This window comes from Coregonus clupeaformis, chromosome 40, assembly GCF_020615455.1.
Source record: "Coregonus clupeaformis isolate EN_2021a chromosome 40, ASM2061545v1, whole genome shotgun sequence".
Lineage (NCBI taxonomy): Eukaryota > Metazoa > Chordata > Actinopteri > Salmoniformes > Salmonidae > Coregonus > Coregonus clupeaformis.
The window spans coordinates 14248858-14274329 of NC_059231.1; the positions used below are offsets into that span (position 1 = coordinate 14248858).

General features: G+C 42.4%; 1 protein-coding gene across 1 annotated transcript in view; it reads right to left on the bottom strand.

Moving 5' to 3' along the window:
• Positions 1–25472, bottom strand: part of LOC121554931 (receptor tyrosine-protein kinase erbB-4-like) — a 225254-nt gene that overhangs the window by 89075 nt on the left and 110707 nt on the right. Inside the window, exons 13-14 of the mRNA XM_045212027.1 lie at positions 21852–21945; positions 7575–7729 (exon numbers count right to left, since the gene is read on the bottom strand). Of these exons, the coding sequence (XP_045067962.1) occupies positions 7575–7729; positions 21852–21945 (249 nt within the window). The remainder of the gene's footprint in view (positions 1–7574; positions 7730–21851; positions 21946–25472) is intronic.

Below are 25472 nucleotides of genomic sequence, written 5' to 3' on the forward strand. Positions count from 1 at the left end.
TTTGATGTAAAGAAGGGAGAGGGAGACGAATAGTAACAGAGAGGATCTCTGAATCTATTTCAGTCTGTCTGAACTGAAGGGCTTCCTGGGATAGAGTGTCAAGATGGCATTTCCACTGCATTATGTTTTTTAACAATGTCGTTCTGTGTACATGGAGTAGTGAGCTGCCAGCCTGCCACTCGGCAGGAAATAGAACACAAGACGTGACAGGCCCAGCCCGGTGGACTAACTGACTGCAATACCAAATGATATCTGCCCCTTCCTTCTGCAGCTGAATATTACATCGCAGGATTCACAGCACTCAAAGAGCAGATGGAGAGTAGAATCTCTCTCTCTCTCTCTCTCTCTCTCTCTCTCTCTCTCTCTCTCTCTCTCTCGCTACCTCCCTCTCTCTCTCTCTCTTTCTCTCTCGCTACCTCCCCCCCCCCTCTCTCTCTCTCTCCCTCTCTCTCTCTCTCTCTCTCTCTCTCTCTCTCTCTCTCTCTCTCTCTCTCTCTCTCTCTCTCTCTCTCTCTCTCTCTCTCTCTCTCTCTCTCTCTCTCTCTCTCTCACTCTGTCTTTTGCTCTCTTTCTCTGTGTCTCTGTCAATTCAATTCAATTTAAGGGGCTTTAATGGCATGGGAAACATGTTTACATTGCCAAAGCAAGTGAAATGGATAAACAAAAGTGAAATAAAAAATATTACACTCATACAAGTTCCAAAAGAATAAAGACATTTCAAATGTCATATTATGTCTATATACAGTGGGGAGAACAAGTATTTGATACACTGCCGATCTTGCAGGTTTTCATACTTACAAAGCATGTAGAGGTCTGTCATTTTTATCATAGGTACACTTCAACTGTGAGAGACGGAATCTATAACAAAAATCCAGATAATCACATTGTATGATTTTTAAGTAATTAATTTGCATTTTATTGCATGACATAAGTATTTGATCACCTACCAACCAGTAAGAATTCCGGCTCTCACAGAACTGTTAGTTTTTCTTTAAGAAGCCCTCCTGTTCTCCACCCATTACTTGTATTAACTGCACCTGTTTAAACTTGTTACCTGTATAAAAGACACCTGTCCACACACTCAATCAAACAGACTCCAACCTCTCCACAATGGCCAAAACCAGAGAGCTGTGTAAGGACATCAGGGATAAAATTGTAGACCTGCACAAGGCTGGGATGGGCTACAGGACAATAGGCAAGCAGCTTGGTGAGAAGGCAACAACTGTTGGCACAATTATTAGAAAATGGAAGAAGTTCAAGATGACGGTCAATCACCCTCGGTCTGGGGCTCCATGCAAGATCTCACCTCGTGGGGCATCAATGATCATGAGGAAGGTGAGGGATCAGGACAGAACTACACGGCAGAACCTGGTCAATGACCTGAAGAGAGCTGGGACCACAGTCTCAAAGAAAACCATTAGTAACACACTACGCCGTCATGGATTAAAATCCTGCAGCGCACGCAAGGTCCCCCTGCTCAAGCCAGCGCATGTCCAGGCCCGTCTGAAGTTTGCCAATGACCATCTGGAAGATCCAGAGGAGGAATGGGAGAAGGTCATGTGGTCTGATGAGACAAAAATAGAGCTTTTTGGTCTAAACTCCACTCGCCGTGTTTGGAGGAAGAAGAAGGATGAGTACAACCCCAAGAACACCATCCCAACCGTGAATTATGGAGGTGGAAACATAATTCTTTGGGGATGCTTTTCTGCAAAGGGGACAGGATAACTGCACCGTATTGAGTGGAGGATGGATGGGGCCATGTATCGCAAGATCTTGGCCAACAACCTCCTTCCCTCAGTAAGAGCATTGAAGATGTGTCATGGCTGGGTCTTCCAGCATGACAACGACCCGAAACACACAGCCAGGGCAACTAAGGAGTGGCTCCATAAGAAGCATCTCAAGGTCCTGGAGTGGCCTAGACAGTCTCCAGACCTGAACCCAATAGAAAGTCTTTGGAGGGAGCTGAAAGTCCGTATTGCCCAGAGAAAGCCCCGAAACCTGAAGGATCTGGAGAAGGTCTGTGGGCCAAAATCCCTGCTGCAGTGTGTGCAAACCTGGTCAAAACCTACAGGAAATGTATGATCTCTGTAATTGCAAACAAAGGTTTCTGTTCCAAATATTAAGTTCTGCTTTTCTGATGTATCAAATACCTATGTCATGCAATTAAATTCAATGTGATTTTCTGGATTTTTGTTTTAGATTCCGTCTCTCACAGTTGAAGTGTACATATGATAAAAATTACAGACCTCTACATGGTTTGTAAGTAGGAAAACCTGCAAAATCGGCAGTGTATCAAATACTTGTTCTCCCCACTGTACAGTGTTGTAGCGATGTGCAAATAGTTAAAATACAAAAGCGAAAATAAATAAATATGGGTTGTATTTACAATGGTGTTTGGTCTTCACTGGTTGCCCTTTTCTTGTGGCAACAGGTCACAAATCTTGCTGCTGTGATTGCACACTGTGGTATTTCACCCAATAGATATGGGAATTTATCAAAATTGGATTTATTTTCAAATTCTATGTGGGTCTGTGTAATCTGAGGGAAATATGTGTCTCTAATATGGTCATACATTTGGCAGGAGGTTAGGAAGTGCAGTTCAGTTCCACCTCATTTTGTGGGCAGTGTACACATAGCCTGTCTTCTCTTGAGAGCCAGGTCTGCCTACGGTGACCTTTCTCAATAGCAAGGCTATGCTCACTGAGTCTGTACATAGTCAAAGCTTTCCTTAATTTTGGGTCAGTCACAGTGGTCAGGTATTCTGCCACTGTGTACTCTCTGTTTAGGGCCAAATAGCATTCTAGTTTGCCCTTTTTTTTGTTAATTCTTTCCAATGTGTCAAGTAATTATCTTTTTGTTTTCTCATGATTTGGTTGGGTCTAATTGGTTGCTGTCCTGGGGCTCTGTGGGGTCTGTTTGTGAACAGTGCCCCAGGACCAGCTTGCTTAGGGGACTCTTCTCCAGGTTCATCTCTCTGTAGGTGATGGCTTTGTTATGAAAGGTTTGGGAATCGCTTCCTTTTAGGTGGATGTAGAATTTAACAGCTATTTTCTGGATTTTGATCATTAGCGGGTATCGGCCTAATTCTGCTCTGCATGCAATATTTGATACATAGAGGATTGTACACGGAGGATATTTTTGCAGAATTCTGCATGCAGAGTCTCAATTTTGTGTTTTTCCCATTTTGTGAATTATTGGTTGGTGAGTGGACCCCAGACCTCACAACCATAAAGTGCAATGGGTTCTATAACTGATTCAATTATTTTTAGCCATATCCTAAATGGTATGTCAAATTGTATGTTCCTTTTCATGGCATAGAAGGCCCTTCTTGCCTTGTCTCTCAGATTGTTCACAGCTTTGTGGAAGTTACCAGTGGTGTTGATGTTTAGGCCAAGGTTTGAATTTGTGGTCTGTATATTTTATCATTTAGTGTAGTATACCATCAAGACCACAGGCCTTTTTGGGCTGGAGGGTTTGTATTTTGTCCTGTAGTTCATTCAATGTCATTGGATAATCCAGTGGGTTCTGGTAGTCTTTATTAGCTGATTCTAAGTTTTGCAAATTATCACGTATATGTGTTTTCTCTTGATTATTTGTTACAGTGCATTCAGAAAGTATTCACACCCCTTGACTTTTCCCACATATTGCTGTATTAAAATTAGATTCATATTTTTTTTATGCACAATACCACATAATGTCAAAGTGGAATTATGTTCTTCAACGTTTTTACAAATGCATAAAACATTTGCTGAAATGTCTTGAGTCAATAAATATTCAACCCCTTTCTTATGGCAAGCCTAAATAAGTTCAGGAGTAAACATGTGCTTAACAAGTCACATAATAAGTTGCATGGACTCACTCTGTGTGCAATAATAGTGTTTACAATGATTTTTGAATGACGACCTCATCTCTGTACCCCACACATACAATTATCTGTAAGGTCCCTCAGTCGAGCATTGAATTTCAAACACAGATTCAACCACAAAGACCAGGGAAGTTTTCCAATGCCTCGCAAAGAAGGGCACCTACTAGTAGATGGGGAAAAAAAGACATTGAATGTCCCTTTCAGCATGGTGAAGTTAATGACACTGTATCAATACACCCAGTCACTACAAAGACACCAGCGTCCTTCCTAACTCAGTTGCCGGAGAGGAAGGAAACCATGAGGCCAATGGTGACTTTAAAACAGTTACAGAGTTTTAATGTCTGTGATAGGAGAAAACTGAGGATGGATCCACAATACTAACCTAATTGACAGAGTGAAAAGAAGGAAGCCTGTTCAGAATATAAATATTCCAAAAGATGCTTCCTGTTGTCAAGAAGGCTCTAACGCAATACTCCAAAAAATGTGGCAAAGCAATTAACTTTTTGTCCTGAATACAAAGTGTTAAATTTGAGGCAAATCCAATACAACACATTACTGAGTACCACTCTCCATATTTTCAAGCATAGTGGTGGCTGCATCATGTTATGTGTATGCTTATAATCGTTAAGGACTGGGGAGTTTTTCAGGATGAAAAATAAATGAAATGGAGCTAAGCACAGGCAAAATCCTAGAGGAAAACCTGGTTCTGTCTGCTTTCCAGCAAAAACTGAGAGATGAACTGAACTTTAAGCTGGAAAATAACCTAAAACACAATGCCAAATCTACACTGGAGTTGCTTACCAAGAAGTCAGTGAATGTTCATGAGTGGCCGAGATACAGTTTTGACTTAAATCTACTTCTATGGCAAGATCTATGGCAAGACCTGCAAATGGTTGTCTAGCAATGATCAACAACCAATTTAAAAGAGCTTGAAGTATTTTGAAAATAATAATGGGCAAATGTTGCACAATCCAGGTGTCGAAAGCTCTTAGAGACTTACCTAGAAAGACTCACAGCTATAATCACTGCCAAAGGTGCTTCTATAAAGTATTGACTCATGGTTGTGAATACTTATGTAAATGAGATATTTCTGTATTTCATTTTCAATAACTTTGCAAACATTTCTAAAAACATGTTTTCACTTTGCCATTATGGGGTATTGTGTAGATGGGTGAGGAAAAAAAATCAATTTTGAATTCAGGATGTAACAACAAAATGTGGAATAAGTCAAGGGGTATGAATACTTTCTGAAGGCACTGTATATGGCCGAAAATGTTGGAGAAGTGGTTTATCCATACATCTCCATAGATAGCTTTTCATGTTACATTTACATTTTAGTCATTTAGCAGACGCTCTTATCCAGAGCGACTTACAGTTAGTGAGTGCATACATTCTTCATACTGCCCCCCCGTGGGAATCGAACCCACAACCCTGGCGTTGCAAGCGCCATGCTCTACCAACTGAGCTACAGGAGGCCCATGTTGTTGTTTGTTAAGTGTGTTCCAATTTTCCCAGAAGTGATTTATACTATGGATACATCAATCACATTGAGCTGTTTTCTGACATGCTATTCCTGTTATAATTTTTTACAAGTATTTCTGTACTGTTTTAGTGTTTACCCATACTGAAGGCGTACATTCTGGTTTTCTGGGTCTCTGTGTTTTTTGTTAGATAGGTTTCTAAATGTATTTTCTTAGGTTTTTGCATTCTTCATCAAACCATTTCTCAAAAGTGTAGCTGATAGGTGAAATATACTGTTCAGTCTTCCTACTGCTAAGTTTACACCTTCACTATTGAAGGGAAACATTTTGTCCAAGAAGTTGTCTAGGAGGGAATGGATTTGTTGTTGGCCAATTGTTTTTTGGTAGGTTTCTACACTACCCTCTTTCCATCTATAGCATTTCTTATTAATAGCATGCAGTTTGTTCGGCTTCGATACCTCATGGTTGTGTATTGCTCTTTTCAAGTAGATTGTGATTTTGCTGTGGTCTGATAGGGGTGTTCGTTGGCTGAATGTGAACAACGCTCTGAGAGACTCTGGGTTGAGGTCGGTGATAAAGTAGTCTACAGTACTACTGCCAAGGGATGAGCTGTAGGTGTACCTACCATAAGAGTCCCCTCGAAGTCTACCATTGACTATGTACAGACCCTGCATACGACAGAGCTGCAAAAGTTGTGACCCATTCTTTGTTGGTTGTTTTGTCATAATTGTATCTAGGTGCTTGTCCCCCTGTGTGCTAAGGGAGTCGTGTTCTTGCCCATTTCTGCCGTTTAGGACACCACAGACTAGTACATGTCCCTGTGCCTGGAAATGGTTGATCTTGGTCTTCATTAAAGTATGGGGATTCTAGCGGTGGATATACAGTAGGTAGCACACAGGAGGACATCTTTCTCTGTTGAGATTATTTCCTTTTAATTTCTAGCCAAATGTAAAAGATTCCTATTTTGATTAATTTAATGGAGTAGTTTAGTGGTGTCACGGATACAGCCGAGGCTGCCCCTCCTCCTCGCTCGGGCAGGCTTCGGCGTTCGTCGTCACCGGAGTCCTAGCTGCCACCGATCGATGTTTCTGTGTCTCACTAGTCCTGTCTTTATTATTCACACCTGTTACTCAATAGGCTTATTAGTTTCCCTATATTACCTCTGTTTTCCCTCCTGGGTGTGTGCGTGATTGTTCTTTGTTACGTCGTATGTTGAGCTGTTGTTTTTGCTCTTCCCTGCGTGGAGGGTTTGCTATGGTTTACTTTGAGTCTAGTAAAGCCATTCATCTCTCAGTTCTGTGTCCTGCGCCTGATTCCGTTTCCCCACTTCACCCAGACGCTGACAAGTGGATGGAACTACCAGCTCTCTGTAACCTAGAGTGAAACCAGTAGGTCCATCTCCTCTATAACATGTTTCTTGCAGGATGTCAATTTCTGTATTTCTAATTTATTTAGTGAAGTCTGTGTTCTTTCTTTTTAGGCCAAAAGCAGATGACCTCAGACCTTGTATATTCCAGGATGAGATAGTAAAAGCGTTGTGTTCCATAGTGTGCAGTGTTGTTATTTGTGTGGGTTAGGCTCGGACCATAACAGTAGGTTTGAGCAGATCATGCTGAGCACCTGATACATGCCTCTTAGGTCGCAGGATGTTGCTTGGGTGGGTGTAGTGGTGGAGTTTGGGTTTGTTGCTCAGCTCACCGCCTGGGCATCTGTCTCTCTCTTGCTCTCGCACCTGGGTGTTTTGCAGTCCATGTGTGTGCGTGCATGGGTGTCTATCATCCGTAGAGTCTACAGACACTGATAAACCTTGTCTGGATACGGGTTCACAGTTATAAGTGAGGTTGCTAGCATGCGCGCATCCGTGTGTGTGTGTGTCCTTGCCTGGGCTTGTGTTTGTGCTTCTTTACTCTGCTATTGATGAATTGATAGTGTGTGTGTGTGTTGTGCTAAATAGTGATCCAGAGAGCTGTTGTGTTGTGGATGAAACAGAGCATGAAGCAGATATTGTTTTCCTCTTGTTATAATGTTGACCTTGGCCTTACAATGGGGATCAGTGTTGCCCGTTAGACAAAGGTATTGTAGAGGTAAATGAACAGAACTCTGTCCTTCTAGGATCATTAGTCATTCAGACTGCTGATGCGGTACACAACCATGCACACAACCACACAAACGTGCACACGTTGCAGGAAGCCAATACACAAACATACAGTATATAGAATTCAGCTCACCCCTGAGTGCAGTTAGAGTGACAGGGATGGCACTCATTGTTGGCCTCGGCATATTTAAAGATGAAGCTGTTGGCCCCCTGAAGGCCGTCGGGACACTTCTCCACACAGTTAGGACCATCTTTAAAGTGAAGACACTTCACACAGTGATCCGGACCCTGAGAGACAGTGAGAAAGTGAGTGAGAGACAGAGGGAGAGAGAGGGGGAGGAAGATAAATATTTGAGATATGATAGTAACAGGAAAGGATAGCAAGCAAGGACAGGGGAGAAAGGAAGAGCGAGAGATAGAGGAGGGACAGAAAGAGAAACAGAGGGAGAGAGAGAGGGAGAGAGAGAGATATGAGAGATGAGAGAGAGACAGAGATAGATAGTGAGAGCGAGAGCGAGAGAGAGAGAAAAAAAAGAGGGGAGCGAGAGAGAAGGAGAGAGAGAGAGAGGGATAAAGACGAGAGATATGATAGTAGAGGAGAGAAGAGAGGGAGGGAGGGATGGGAGGGAGGGAGGGAGGGGAGGGATGGGAATAGAGGGAGGCAGGGAGGGAGGGAGGGAGGGAGGGAGGGAGGGAGGAGGGAGGGAGGGAGGGAGGGAGGAAGGGAGGGGAGGGATGGGAAAAGAGGGAGGCAGGGAGGGAGGGAGGGAGGGAGGCAGCGGAAGGGACCTCACTGTATGGGTCTGTATGGGTCTCAATAAAGGCAACAGAGGGAGCCCAACAGGAAACAATAGCCCTTAAGGTGCAAAACAGAACATAAATAAATACATATGCATCGTTATGTGGAGGCGTAAATACGAGTGGGTCTGAGAGGATGTGTGTGTATGTATTTGTGTGTGTGTGTGTGTGCACACGCTCATGTGTGTGTACTGTAGGCATAAATATGCAAATTAAGTATCTTCACAGTTACAGTGGGGGAAAAAAGTATTTAGTCAGCCACCAATTGTGCAAGTTCTCCCACTTAAAAAGATGAGAGAGGCCTGTAATTTTCATCATAGGTACACGTCAACTATGACAGACAAATTGAGAAAAAAAATTCCAGAAAATCACATTGTAGAATTTTTAATGAATTTATTTGCAAATTATGGTGGAAAATAAGTATTTGGTCACCTACAAACAAGCAAGATTTCTGGCTCTCACAGACCTGTAACTTCTTCTTTAAGAGGCTCCTCTGTCCTCCACTCGTTACCTGTATTAATGGCACCTGTTTGAGCTTGTTATCAGTATAAAAGACACCTGTCCACAACCTCAAACAGTCACACTCCAAACTCCACTATGGCCAAGACCAAAGAGCTGTCAAAGGACACCAGAAACAAAATTGTAGACCTGCACCAGGCTGGGAAGACTGAATCTGCAATAGGTAAGCAGCTTGGTTTGAAGAAATCAACTGTGGGAGCAATGATTAGGAAATGGAAGACATACAAGACCACTGATAATCTCCCTCGATCTGGGGCTCCACACAAGATCTCACCCTACAAAATGATCACAAGAACGGTGAGCAAAAATCCCAGAACCACACGGGGGGACCTAGTGAATGACCTGCAGAGAGCTGGGACCAAAGTAACAAAGCCTACCATCAGTAACACACTACGCCGCCAGGGACTCAAATCCTGCAGTGCCAGACGTGTCCCCCTGCTTAAGCCAGTACATGTCCAGGCCCGTCTGAAGTTTGCTAGAGTGCATTTGGATGATCCAGAAGAGGATTGGGATAATGTCATATGGTCAGATGAAACCAAAATATAACTTTTTGGTAAAAACTCAACTCGTCGTGTTTGGAGGACAAAGAATGCTAAGTTGCATCCAAAGAACACCATACCTACTGTGAAGCATGGGGGTGGAAACATCATGCTTTGGGGCTGTTTTTCTGCAAAGGGACCAGGACGACTGATCTGTGTAAAGGAAAGAATGAATGGGGCCATGTATCGTGAGATTTTGAGTGAAAACCTCCTTCCATCAGCAAGGGCATTGAAGATGAAACGTGGCTGGGTCTTTCAGCATGACAATGATCCCAAACACACCGCCCGGGCAATGAAAGAGTGGCTTCGTAAGAAGCATTTCAAGGTCCTGGAGTGGCCTAGCCAGTCTCCAGATCTCAACCCCATAGAAAATCTTTGGAGGGAGTTGAAAGTCCGTGTTGCCCAGCGACAGCCCCAAAACATCACTGCTCTAGAGGAGATCTGCATGGAGGAATGGGCCAAAATACCAGCAACAGTGTGTGAAAACCTTGTGAAGACTTACAGAAAACGTTTGACCTGTGTCATTGCCAACAAAGGGTATATACAAAGTATTGAGAAACTTTTGTTATTGACAAAATACTTATTTTCCACCATAATTTGCAAATAAATTCATTACAAATCCTACAATGTGATTTTCTGGAATTACTTTCCTCATTTTGTTTTTCATAGTTGACGTGTACCTATGATGAAAATTACAGGCCTTTCTCATCTTTTTAAGTGGGAGAACTTGCACAATTGGTGGCTGACTAAATACTTTTTTTCCCCACTATATAACAATGAAGCTGGTACTCAGTTAGTTGTTTAATGAGTCTTATACCCATGGCGTTGATAGGCAAAGGTTTTACTATAGCCAGTAACCTCATCTCATCTCACAACCAAAGTATTTTATTTGAGACTACAGCAAACACAGTGCATCATGGTCTACCACAACATACTGTTGCCAAAACACCCCCTGTAAATGCGGCTCTCTTATTGGCAACCTTGGACTCCACTGCAAAATCACACAATGATGATGGCGTGTCAATGACAGTTACTCTACAGTGAAAGACACTTGTCTGCAAGGTTAATTACATAGCTATAGAGCTGCTAGCTCATTAACATACATAGATAAGAGCCTTTTGTAAGATAATACGCACACAGATATCCCATGAGACTACAGGCGTGTATTTCCCTCTACATGGGAGCTCTAACGCTGAAGAATTAGCCAAACAGCTTCCCTAGTGATGTTGTTCAACATTGTATCACTAGCTAGCGTCCAACAGTGTACACCATGTACATCATCCCCATGAGAGAGAAAGAGAGACACACAAATTGCCCTCAGATTACACAGACCCACAATTTAATAAAAACATCTATTAGGTTAAATACCACAGTGTGCCATCATAGCAGCAATATTTGTGACCTGTTGTCACAAGAAAAGGGTAGCCAGTGAAGCACAAACAACATTGTAAATACAACCCATTATTTACCCTTTTGTACTATTTGCAAATTGTTACAACACAACATAGCCATAATATAACATTTGAAATGTCTCTATTCTTTTGAAACTTGTGTGAGCGTAATGGTTACGGATCATTTCTGATTGTTTATTTTACTTTTGTTTATTATCTATTTCACTTGCTTTGGCAATGTTTCCCATGCGAATAAAGCCCTTCGAATTGAACTGAGAGCGAGAGAGCGAGAGAGAGCTGTGTGTTAATCAATTAGCAGGCTGTAACAGTCCATCTGGGCTAGAGGGGCCATCTGAACAACATATGGCCAGAGGAGAAACGAGGGGAGGAGAGGAGGAGGAAAGCAGGAGGAGAGGCCTGGGGAGTAGACACATCCTGAATCCAAAATCAACCCTTAGTTATCCTCTCCTCCCAAGGCACTCCTGTAGATCTCAAAGAAAAGTATAGGTATAAGCAACATTATGGTAGAACATAGCCTCTCTCTCTCAACTGTCTATCCTGAGTGTGACTGATATTATTACAACCTCACTTCCTCCTTAGAAGGAATTAGCCATGGTGATCAAAGCATAGCATGAGCACAATGTGGAATTTAATGTCATTGCTATGGCTTCTGTTGTCATAACATGATTGATGTAATCCATTTGTTTAGCTCCTGTACTCCCGTTTCCATCAGAGAATAACGCTAAGCCTGAACCTGTCAGGTGGGAATAACAGTAAAGCTCTATGATGATGTATAGTAAGTCATGGTGCTAGATGTTACATAGCTTGCATCCCAAATGACACCTTATTCCCTATTTAGTCCCCATAGGTCCCCTTAAAAAGTAGTGCACTATATAGGGAAAATGGTGCCATTTGGTAGGCAAAGATATGTTCAGGACGTTATTCTGAACTTGATAATACCTAGTAGACTGCATGCATGAGGCAAACGACTAACCCCAGTTCAGAGTTAGGTTTGAATGTAACATCTCAACATCTTTCTCTTTCTATTTTAGATTGGCTCAGAGCAGGCCTATGAACATGACATACACTACATGGCCAAAAGTATGTGGACACCTGCTCGTCGAACATCTCATTCCAAAATCATGGGCATTAATATGGAGTTGGTCCCCCCTTTGCTGCTATAACAGCCTCCACTCTTCTGGGAAGGCTTCCACTAGCTGTTGGAACATTGCTGAGGGGACTTGCTTCAATTCAGCCACAAAAGCATTAGTGAGGTCAGACACTGATGTTGGGCGATTAGGCCTGGCTCACAGTCGGCGTTCCAATTCATCCCAAAGGTGTTCGATGGGGTTGAGGTCAGGGCTCTATGCAGGCCTTCCACACCGGTTTCGACAAACCATTTTATTGTATGGACCTCGCTTTGTGCACAGGGACATTGTCATGCTGAAACAGGAAAGGGCCTTCCCCAAACTGTTGCCACAAAGCTGGAAGCACAGAATTGTCTAGAATGTTATTGTATGCTGTAGCATTAAAATTTCCTTTCACTGGAACTAAGGGGCCTAGCCGGAACAATGAAAAACAGCCCCAGATCATTATTCCTCCTCCAACAAACTTTACAGTTGGCACTATGCATTGGGCAGGTAGCGTTCTCCTGGCATTCGCCAAACCCAGATTCATCCATCGGGCTGCCAGATCTCTCTCCATCTGTCTTTTTTAGATTGGTTAAGAGCAGGCCTATGAACATAACATCTCTTTCTCTCTCTTGTCTCTCTCTCTCTCTCCTCTCTCTATCTCTCTCTTTTTCTCGCTCCATCTCTCTATCTGTTTTAGATTGGCCCTTTGCAGGCCCATGACATTATTAGTTATAATAAGAGAAGAGTAAAAAGAATCAAACCCTGCACCAGCTAATCTAGCCTTAGTAACAATGAGCACATACCCTGGTGTAACTCAAACACCTTGCACTGCTTACTTTGGCCTGTCTATCCCATACACTCACACATACTCCACAGTAGAGCTGGGCAATATAGACAAAAATCCATACCACAATGAATTTACTGAATTATCACGATAATGATAAATTGAACAATATGTTCATAACATAATTTTTTTTACATTACCCTTAAAACTACTATTACTACTTTGAATGTTGTAGCTATCAATTGTCCCATTAACAATCACCTATATTAGCAATCTTATTTAATTTCAAACTTCAATTTCTCTAGTAGGGCCCTATTATTTATCATAATAAACAATATCAGCAAAATGGTTGGTTTGTTCAGTGTCGATCATTTTAAGTTTATCGTCCCAGCTCTACTCCACAGACTCACATATAGGCTTACTTTGGCCTGTGTGTCCCGAAGACTCACATACACTACAGAGGCCCTCAGAAAGGGGGCCCGTTCCAAACCATACAGAACAAATCTCCAACCACTGCACAATGTCTTGACTTGTTGAGATTGGGCACAGGGGGCAGTATTAAGATGTAGGTTAGCGTTTTTCCTCATGAATCTTGTTCTGGAGGCAGCTCTGCAGAGTGGTCACTAGCAAGTACAGCCACAAAGTCATAAAATCAGATTTTAAACCTAACCTTAACATTAACTACACTGCTAACCCTAATGCCTAACCCTAACCTTAAATTAAGCTATTTTGTGTCCGTGATGAGATTCAAACTCGCAACCTTTAGGTTGCTAGACTTTCAGGTTATATGGCTACCCATCCAGCATGACAAACCACCCTACTTTAGTTTTTACTTTAAGTAACCATCTGTCTTATGTAACCATAACAAACGTAACATATCACTTTAATAATGTTTACATATCTTGCACTACTCATCTCATATGTATATTCTGCATTCTATTCTATAATATTCTACTGTATCTTAGTCAATGCCGCTCTGTCATTGCTGTCATTGCTTGTACATATGTATATATTCTTAAATCCCATTCCTTACTAGTTTTGTGTGTATTGGGTATATGTTGTGAAATTGTTAGATATTACTTGTTAGATATTACTGCACTGTCGGAGCTAGAAGCACAAGCATTTCGCTACACCCGCTATAACATCTGCTAAACACGTGTATGTGACAAATAAAATTTTATTTTATTTGATATCATACTAATTTGAGTGTCCCGGATGTACATTTACTATGTTACGTCTAGCCTATGAGACCAGGCTGCTGGCCAACCTGTCTGATTTGTCTCAATGTTCTACCACTCCACAGAGATCGAAGATAAGTGTCTCAAGTCCAGAAATCACACAGTAATACTGTGACTGTGTGACTGTGTGACTGTGGTCGTGTGCATGTGTGTGTGTGTGCATGCATGTGTGTACGTGCGTGTGCGCGTGTGTGTGTGGCCTTGAGTATATTGTGTGTAGTGAGATTGAAGCCTAGAGGGGTGGTTAATAAACAATAAAGATCACAGGCGGAGCAGAGAGAAGGGAGAAGAGAGAAGGGAGCAGAGAGCAGGGATGGAGGTGGTGAATTATCTCCTTGTCTAGACTGGAGATGAACAGAAGGACAAAGAGCATCATAACACAGCCTGAAACAACTGGAGAGTCCACAGGGACACACACATCATGCACGCAAACTCACAAACAGATATATGGAAGCACAAAATCATGTACGTACACACGCACTCAGGTCCGCACGCGTGTCTACTCTTTCTAACACACACACACACACACACACACACACACACACACACACACACACACACACACACACACACACACACACAGACATTTTTTGTAAACACATAACACTTTCCCTATAAGTTAACATGAAATAAAATATATTGTGAAGCTCGCAGACACACTTTAACTGACAATACAATTAATCATGCTTCAAGGGCAATCGAAGACCTTGGGTGCTTCCCAAATGGCACTATATTCCCAATGTAGTGCACTACTTTTAACCAGGGCCCATAGGGCTCTGGTCAAAAGTTGTGCACTATGTACAGTGAGGGAAAAATGTATTTGTACGTTTGCCCACTGACAAAGAAATGATCAGTCTATCATTTTAATGGTAGGTTTATTTGAACAGTGAGAGACAGAATAACAAAAAAAACATCCAGAAAAACGCATGTAAAAAATGTTATAAATTGATTTGCATTTTAATGAGGGAAATAAGTGTTTGACCCCCTCTCAATCAGAAAGATTTCTGGCTCCCAGGTGTCTTTTATACAAGTAACGAGCTGAGATTAGAAGCACACTCTTAAAGGGAGTGCTCCTAATCTCAGTTTGTTAACTGTATCAAAGACACCTGTCCACAGAAGCAATCAATCAATCAGATTCCAAACTCTCCACCATGGCCAAGACCAAAGAGCTCTCCAAGGATGTCAGGGACAAGATTGTAGACCTACACAAGGCTGGAATGGGCTACAAGACCATCGCCAAGTAGCTTGGTGAGAAGGTGACAACAGTTGGTGCGATTATTCACAAATGGAAGAAACACAAATTAACTGTCAATCTCCCTCGGCCTGGGGTTCCATGCAAGATCTCACCTCGTGGAGTTGCAATGATCATGAGAACGGTGAGGAATCAGCCCAGAACTACACAGGAGGATCTTGTCAATGATCTCAAGGCAGCTGGGACCATAGTCACCAAGAAAACAATTGGTAACACACTACGCCGTGAAGGACTGAAATCCTGCAGCGCCCGCAAGGTCCCCCTGCTCAAGAAAGCACATATACAGGCCCGTCTGAAGTTTGCCAATGAACATCTGAATGATTCAGAGGAGAAATGGGTGAAAGTGTTGTGGTCAGATGAGACCAAAATCGAGCTCTTTGGCATCAACTCAACTCGCCGTGTTTGGAGGAGGAGGAATGCTGCCTATGACCCCAAGAACACCATCCCCACCGTCAAACATGGAGGTGGAAACATTATGCTTTGGGGGTGCTTTTCTGCTAAGGGGACAGGACAACTTCACCGCATCAAAAGGACGATGGACGGGGCCATGTACCGTCAAATCTTGGGTGAGAACCTCCTACCCTCAGCCAGGGCATTGAAAATGGGTCGTGGATGGGTATTCCAGCATGACAATGACCCAAAACACATGGCTCAAGAAGAAGCACATTAAGGTCCTGGAGTGGCCTAGCCAGTCTCCAGACCTTAATCCCATAGGAAATCTGTGGAGGGAGCTGAAGGTTCGATTTGCCAAACGTCAGGCTCGAAACCTTAATGACTTGGAGAAGATCTGCAAAGAGGAGTGGGACAAAATCACTCCTGAGATGTGTGCAAACCTGGTGGCCAACTACAAGAAACGTCTGACCTCTGTGATTGCCAACAAGGGTTTTGCCACCAAGTACCAAGTCATGTTTTGCAGAGGGGTCAAATACTTATTTCCCTCATTAATATGCAAATCAATTCATAAATTTTTTTACATGCATTTTTCAGGATTTTTTTGTTGTTATTCTGTCTCTTACTGTTCAAATAAACCTACCATTCAAATTATAGACTGATCACGTCTTTGTCAGTGGGCAAACGTACAAAATCAGCAGGGGATCAAATACTTTTTTCCCTCACTGTAGGAAATAGGGTGCTATTTGGGACGCATGTCTTGTTTGTGGTCACAAGTGATTTCAGTTTACGGTGGATATCAGAGAGAAAAGCTTTAGAGAGATGTAATTAACAGGCAGTTTAAAACATGTAAACACAATATGATTCATGTTTTTGCTGATAGCGACTATTTGGAAGAAAGGTCTTAACTACTGACAGTATAATGACAGTGATAGGTGGATGTTGTTACCTACTGAACTGAGTTGAATGCAAAGTATTTCTTGTTATGACTATAGAATACATACACAGCAAATTATCCAGTGTAAAAAAAAAATGAATGAATGAACACTGAGAGTGTTAAATCAACACTGACAGTGTTGAGTTTGTGGACCCATATAGACACCAGAACAGTGCTAAATTAACACACTGCATAGTGTAAATCCTTAATGAAATATTTCCCAGAGTGCCTTGCCTTTCGAATAAATTGCAGAGTTACCACCCATAACCGTATTTGTTAGTAACAGAGACATGGTTGTTGCATTCATCAATTTTCAGTCCTGTTAACTTCACCAAGTGAGATCCTAAGCTAATATGTTATCATAAAAAAAATATATATATATATATATACAGTACCAGTCAAAAGTTAGAACACCTACTCATTTGTCACGGATTCTGCCGAGACTGCCCTTCCTTCTGGTTCGGGCAGGCTGCGGCGTTCGTCGTCACCGGAATACTAGCTGCTGCCGATCTATGTTTTATGTTTCTATGTTCACCTGGTTGTTGTCTAGTGTTGCACACCTGTTTCCCATTATAGTATTATGTCCTTCCCTATTTAACTTGTTCGCCCCCACTGTGTGTTGTGCATGTTTGTTGCTTGTTACGAGTGTCGTTTGTGAGCGGGTTTTCTCCTCCATGTGTTTGGAGGTTTTGCTTGTTTCTTTACTATTCAGTAAAGTAGATTTCCATTTCATTCTGTGTCCTGCGCTCGACTCTGGCCTACCGCATTCCACAGACATTCATGACATCATTCCAGGGTTTTTCTTTATTTTTACTATTTTCTACATTGAAGAATAATAGTGAAGACATCAAAACTATGAAAAAACACATATGGAATCATGTAGTAACCAAAAAAGTGTTAAACAAATCAAAATATATTTTATATTTAAAATTCTTCAAATAGCCATACATTCCATGTATTTTTCTCTGTCACTGGTGGGTGCCAGAAGGTATGCTTGCCAGTGGGGGGCCACTGGTGCTAATCTTAGAAGGAGTACGTGATGGAATATCCTGACTAGGGTGCAAGACGATACCATATAGGGTGATACTATTGTGGTTAGGAGTGACACTCAATAATGGTTGGCAACTGTTGGATGGAATTAGCTTGCAAAGCAGTATATAAACTGACAGGTTTTCTATGTAATTCATTCGAATAGTAAGATGCAACCCACGTGTATCTTGCTATGTTTAATCCGGTGGGGAGTTCAAATGACAATAGGCCAAACATGTGCAACTTTTCATGTTGAACCTGGTACCGTAATATTAAATACATGTATCAACTCTCCATCTAAGTGTTTAACTATTCTCTTGCATCCTGAATTACTTGATACCGGAGAAACTCATCATAACAGTGTATTTGGACCATGTTAGGTCCTCTATAGCCCTGTTGATGTGAATGGGGGCGTGCTCGGCTGTCTGTTTCCTGTAGTCCACGATCAGCTCCTTTGTCTTGCTGACGTTGAGGTTGTTGTCCTGGTACCACACTGCCAGGTCTCTGACCTCCTCCCTATAGGCTCATCATCGTCGGTAGTCAGGCCTACCACTGTCGTGCTGTCGGCAAACGCTATGATGGTGTTGAATTTGTGCGCAGCCACGCTGTCATGGGTGAACAGGGAGTACAGGAGGGGACTAAGCACGCACCCCTGAGGGGCCCTCGTGTTGAGGGTAAGCGTGGCGGATGTGTTGTTCGAGGGCACTATGGTATTGAGCGCTTAATTTTGTCCAGGTAGGAAATGGCAGTGTGGAGTGCAATATGGATCTGTTGGGGTGGTATGCGAGTTGGAGTAGGTACAGCGTGTCTGGGATGATGGTGTTGATGTGAGCCATGATCAGCCTTTCAATGTTAACCTGTTTAAAGGTCTTACTCGCATCGTCGCATCGGGTACAGAGCGCGTGATCACACAGTTGTTCAGAACAGCCGGTGCGCTCATGCATGGTTCAGTGTTGCTAGCCTCGAAGCGAGTGTAGAAGACATTTAGGTTGTCTGGTAGACTCACGTCACTTGTCACTGTTTGTTGGTTCGTCGGAGGGTGTAGCGCAATTTCTTATAAGAGTCCAGATTAGTGTCCCGCTCCTTGAAAGCGGCAGCTCTAGCCTTTAGCTCAGTGCAGATGTTGCCTGTAATCCATGGCTTCTGGTTGGGATATGTACGTAGGTCACTGTGGGGACAATATCAATCGGTGATGCACATATTAATTAAGCCGGTGACTGATGTGGTACACTGAATGCAATCGGATGAATCCCGGAACATATTCCAGTCTGTACTAGCGAAACATTCCTGTAGCTTAGCATTCGCTTCATCAGACTACATCCATATTGAGCGTGTCAATGGTACTACCTGTTTGAGTTTGTGCTTGTAAGCAGGAATCAGGAAGAGAGAGTTATGGTCAGATTTGCCAAATGGAGGGCGAGGGAGAGATTCGTATGCGTCAACTGTGTGTGGAGTAATGGCGATCTAGAGTAACATATTGGATTAATGAATGAATGATGAATGAATTAATCGTTAAATGTACATGCACAAACATAGATATCGAAATACATAATTCAAAAAAGCAACCTGCAACAAAGCATGCTGGGAAATATGATAATGATAGGCGTGGTTTACGTTCAAAGTGATGCGTATGAGTTTCAGGCCCCTGTATTAGGGTAAAACTACTAGGCCCTCAAAATAAGGCCTCGTGAAAAATATGTATGGTATTGTGTTAAATATATTTTTTTTAGGATAACATTAGCTTTTGACCGAAAATGGATGACTGCAACAACCATGTCTCTGTCACTAACAAATACAGTCATGGGTGGTAACTCTACAATTTACTTGAAAGGCACTATGGGAAATATTTGAATAAGACTTTGCACTAAGCAGTGTGTTAATTTAACACTGTTCTGGTGTCTATATGCGTCTGCAGACTCAACACTTTCAGTGTTGATTTAACACCGTGTGATGATAAAAAAAAATGTAACACTGGAGAATTTGTGTGTTTTATTCATTGTCTGTTGGGATGTGCAGGAGTGAGGAGAAGTTATCAGTGCATGTCATGAATGCTTGAGGCTGTGTGTGTGTGTGTGTGTGTGTGTGTGTGTGTGTGTGTGTGTGTGTGTGTGTGTGTGTGTGTGTGTGTGTGTGTGTGTGTGTGTGTGCCTGCGTGGGTGGGTGTGTGTGTTAGACTGTGGGTGTTTCTCAAAATGCATGCTACCGTGTTCCAAGCAAGCAAATTGGAGCACCGGAGGATCGGAGTATGAGTTCAAATCAAAGTATGCGAAACAGAGCACGGAGGGCACTTCTCGAATGCGTTCTTCATTTGTACATATTTTGAAGCATGCATCGACGCAAGCTTCAGCGGAAAATATGCCCAGAAAAATGACTTAAAATATTACGTAAAATGTCTTGAAATCAATGGAGTTCAGCTGAAGCGAGAGAAAATAAACTCTGACATCAGAATGAAATGTTGCCCATTCACATCTCATATGTTGCCTGATTACAATACTTTATCTTGACACGTTAATAAGTACATGCTGTTTTACTTTTGGCATTTTTACCTGCATACAATTCCCACTGTATTCAGACCCCTTGACCTTTTCCACATTTTGTTACTTTACACTTTTTTCTAAAATGGATCAAATTGTTTTTTTCCACCCCTCATCAATCTACACACAATACCCCATAATGACAAAGCAAAAACAGGTTTCTAGAAATTTTTGCAAATGTATAAAAAAATAAACAACTGAAATATTACATTTACATAAGTACTCAGACCCTTTTCTCAGTACTTTGTTGAAGCACCTTTGGCAGCGGTTACAGCCTCAAGTCTTCTTGGGTATGATGCTACCAGCTTGACACACCTGTATTAGGGGAATTTCTCTCATTCTTCTCTGCAGATCCTCTCAAGCTCTGTCAGGTTGGATGGGGAGAGTCGCTGCACAGCTATTTTCAGTTCTCTTCAGAGATGTTTGATCGAGTTCAAGTCCGGGCTCTGGCTAGGCCACTCAAGGACATTCAGAGACTTGTCCCAAAGCTACTCCTGCCAGGTTTCCTCCAGACGTGACGCTTGGCATTCAGGCCAAAGAGTTCAATCTTGGTTTCATCAGACCAGAGACTCTTGTTTCTCATGGTGTGAGAGTCTTTCGGTGCCTTTTGGCAAACTCCAAGCGGGCTGTCATGTGCCTTTTACTGAGGAGTGACTTCCGTCTGGCCACTCTACCATTAAGGCCTGATTGTTGGAGTGCTGCAGAGATGGTTGTCCTTCTGGAATCTTCTCCCATCTTCACAGAGGAACTCTAGAGCTCTGTCAGAGTGAACATTGGGTTCTTGGTCCCCTCCTTGACCAAGGCCCTTCTCCCCCGATTGCTCAGTTTGGCCGGGCGGCTAGCTATAAGAAGAGTCTTGGTGGTTCCAAACTTCTTCCATTTAAGAATGATGGAGGTCACTGTGTTCTTGGGGAACTTCAATGCTGCAGATATTTTTTGGTACCCTTCCCCAGATCTGCGCCTCGACACAATCCTGTCTCGGAGCTCTACGGACAATTCCTTTGACCTCATGGCTTGGTTTTTGCTCTGACATGTACTGTCAACTGTGGGACCTTATATAGACAGGTGTGTGCCTTTCCAAATAATGTCCAATCAATTGAATTTACCACAGGTGGACTCCAATCAAGTTGTAGAAACATCTCAAGGATTATCAATGGAAACAGGATGCACCTGAGCTCAAATTTGAGTCTCATAGCAAAGGGTCTGAATACATATGTAAATAAGGTATTTCTGTTTTTTAAAAACCTGTTTTTGCTTTGTCATTATGGGGTAGTTTGTGTAGATTGCTGAGGACATGTAAAAAAAAAATCCATTTTGGAATAAGGTTGTAACGTAACAAAATTTGAAAAAAGTCAAGGGGTCTGAATACTTTCCAAAGGCACTGTATGTAGATTGCAAGCCCATAGTAAGTCAATAAGGCTAACTGGATAGCTACTACTATTAGCCAGCCAAATGGCAACAAATAATTGTTAGCTAGCTACCCACAAAGAATCTACCTTGCATAACTTTAGTTTTAGGTAATTTTTGTCTGGTAAACTATCTGTTTACCAGGCAAAGAATATTACGATTCACATATAGCTAGCTGATAAGTAAAACATTTGCTTTCTGTATATCTTGTTTCGTCTCTATTGTTGCCATTGTCCTGGCTGGAAGAAGGTTCAGTGAATGGGGAGGTGCAGCATGAGGTAATACAGAAGAGGGCGGTGCGAGTGCTTCTATAATGTAATGTTTTATGAGTTCTCCACACTCTTGTCCTCACAAGAATGTACTCAAGAGAACGTCCACAGAGAATGAATAACGGAGCATGAGCGTGTGGACCACGGTGGTATGCACATTGAGATACCCTGTGTCTCTGGAGGATCTTACCGGGCCATGACAGGTCAGGGAGTCACCATATGCTCTCTCACACTGGGCATCACACTCCACACACACCGAGCCGTTGTCATACTCACGCACCTCCCTGGGAGAGACAGAGAGAGATGGAGAGAAGGAGAGAAGGAGAGAGGAAGGTAGACAGATGGAGACAGGGAGGGAGGAAAGGGAGGGGAAAGGAGAGAAAGAGGGAGGGAGAGAGAGCAGACAGAGGGAGGGAGGGAGGGGTAAAGGAGAGTAGAGGAAGATGTAGACAGTGAGAAAGAACAAAGTGTGTCAGATCCAGAGTCTAGAGGAAGGGAGGTGAGCTGTGCTCCTCTGAATCTGTCTAGAGGAATAGCTGGAGGGGTTTTATGGCCTCAGGCGCTGCAGTCATTGGGGTACTGTTGTACATACACACTTTTCCACGGTATATACTGTACACCAGTAGCAACAGCATGCTGACAAGATGGCTGAAATGAGCCTGGGCATGAGCCAGGACTACTGGAGATGAAAACTAAAGGAGAAAACATGAAGGAGAACTGACTACTAACATACTGCTGTCTTTCGCTTAAATCACAATTTGAAAACAAATACATTACACATAGGGGAGAGTGGGGTAAGTTGAGCCTACGGGGTAAGTTGAGCCACCATTGTTTCTGGGAAACCATACACAAAATGCTTGTATCCAAACCAAAGGAGATCATTTTCAGATTGTTCTATACAAATACATCAGTTGGGGTCTCTATAAGATTCAATAGTTCTTAAACCTAGCATGAAAGTGCATCCTTGTAGCTGTGTGGGCTAATATAGTCAAAATGTTTGCCTTTGGGTAAGTTGAGCCAATGGTCATGGGGTAAGTTGAGCCAATGGCAAGTTGAGCAATTTGAAGTGGGATAAGAGGTAACAACAGGGCCTGGCTTATTTTAAAAGTGTTTTTTTTAAGTACAAAGTGTTTGTTAGGTGTTAAGCCTGTGTTAAAAGATGTTTAACATTATTAAAAGACAAACAAGTGATTGTGATTGTGTTGAATTGTCTTTGGGAAATAAAGATAGACATGGTTTAAAAAGGTAGTGGTAATATTTCATTCAGTACAGAAATGTGTAGGCGGCATAACTTACCCTGTCCCTCGGCACAAAACTATAATGTTTACATGAATTCTGATTATTTACAGGGATACACAACATTCTGAATTATACACTGAGTATACAAAACATTAAGAACACCTGCTCTTTCCATGACAGACTTACCAGGTGAATCCAGGTGAAAGATATGATCCCTTATTAATGTAACTTGTTAAATCCACATCAATCAGTGTAGATGAAGGGGAGGAGACAGGTTAAAGAAGGATTTTTATGCCTTGAGAACTGAGACATAGATTGTTGAATGTGTGCAATTCAGAGGGTTAATGGGCAAGAAAAAAAAATGTAAGTGCCTTTGAAAGGGGTATGGTAGTAGGTGCCAGGTGCACCGGTTTGTGTAAAAAATTGCAACGCTGCTGGGTTTTTAACGCTCAACAGTTTCCATTGTGTATCAATAATGGTCCACCACCCAAAGGACATCCAGCCAACTTGACACAACTGTGGGAAGCATTGGAGTCAACATGGGCCAGCATCCATGTGGAACACTTTTGACACCTTGTAGAGTCCATGCCCTGACAAATTGAGGCTGTTCTGACGTCAAAAGGGGGAGGGTGCAACTCAATATTAGGAAGGTGTTCTTAATGTTTGGTATACTTAGAAAATACTATAATATTTCCCTGGACGGAGTGATGCTGAATGTACGGTTTTTAGTCAAAACAAATCAAAATAACATTGTACATTCATCTTTTATTTAACATTATTTTGAAACCAAGCCAAATCCAATATCCCTTTACTTTTACTGGTTGCCAAGTAATGTGCTGGCAAGTTTTTAAAACTGTGCAAGAGCTTGTTCCCAGTTCTAATACATTTCTTAAACCTCAATCAATCGCCGGCATCAATGTCAAAATTAGTTTGAGAGAGAGACAGAGGAAACGATCAATAAAATATAGATCTGTGTGAACCTTCAGTAAATGGATCAGGGAGAGAGATTATGCAGCAGATAGACCTAAAAAGGAAACTTCTCAATAAACGCAGGATTGTATTAGAGAGATAAAGAGAGAGAGTGTGTGTGTGTGTGTCTTCAGTTTAATTTGGCATTGAAGGTCACTGGATGTCATGGGCTGCGTCCATATATAGTGCACTACTTTTGACCAGGGCCCGTAGGGAAACCCCTAGCGCTCTAGCCAGAAGTAGTCTGCTATTTAGGGACTAGAGTGCCATTTGGGACACAGACATTAACCGTTGAGCATGCACACACAATCTGATGCATTTCTCTGTGTTACACTACTACACCCTAAAGTGTTATAGCTCATTATATTGGCTATATTGATAGCATCACTTTGGGGTATAGCATGGCTTTTCAGCTAAAGCCAACGGGTGTTCCATACATTCAAAAATCAACAGTAAAATAAGAAGTCACTGGCGGGGCTTGGAAAGTCATTACATAACAACGACAAAGTAAGACAGTTGGCTTGGCCCCCTGCCTTAAACATACAAGGAGAGACAGTGCAGGCCCTGATGATGATGATGATGATGTGTGTGTGTGTGTGTGTGTGTGTGTGTGTGTGTGTGTGTGTGTGTGTGTGTGTGTGTGTGTGTGTGTGTGTGTGTGTGTGTGTGTGTGTGTGTGTGTGTGTGTGTGCCAGTCCGTGTGGTGCTTCTTCCCTTTGTCTAATACCAAGTGGGACTCCTCTGTGGGATCTAAAATCGAATTAGGATTAATTATGCTTTATCCGGACAACACAATGCCATGCAGGGTGGCATGGGAGGTAGGTATTTGTCTTGTACAGCTATGGTTTAAATGGGTTATGGTTTAACATCTCCTTTATGTTAGCTAAGACTCCCATGGCTCTCCGTAGGGTTAAGCTTCTCTATGGCCTAAGCTGCTCTCTGTCTCTCTCTCTGTCTATTTTTTTCTGTCAGTCTCTCTCTCTGTCTCTCTCTTTTTCTGTCTCTCTGTCTCTGTTTCTCACTGTCTCTCTCTTTCTCTCTCTCTGCAGTCAGTGACTGGGTGGGTGCTATTCTTGTTCTAGGACAGAGGCACGGTCTGTCTGTCTGCTACACATGTCAAGAAGCTTGCTGAGCACTTAACACCTCTGTTCTAGCAGAAGACCCGGAGGACAGAAGCTTTTACGCATGGACTTCACTTCCTACAGGAGTTCCTACCTAAATCTCCACTATAACAGTTGCACTCTGCATCTGCGTTGTCCTCTTTTCTTATTAACCTTTTGTGTTGACTCAGTCACTCAAAATAAACAATTACCTTCAAGACAGAGACGTTAGGAAATGCAAAATAGCTTTTGTGGAGTGAAAATAAACAAGTCATGCAATTAGATGTTTTTCCTCCTAATGTAAGAGTGCCCCATAGTGAACAAGACATTGTCTCAATCATATAAACATACAGTATAATACTATCGGGCAGTTTCCCAGACACAGATTAAGCCTAGTCCTGGACTTGAAAGCAGTTTTAATGGAGGTTCTCCATTGAGCATGCTTTTTAGTCCCAGGCTAGGCTTAATCTGTGTTCGGGAACCCGCCCCTATGTGTTATACAG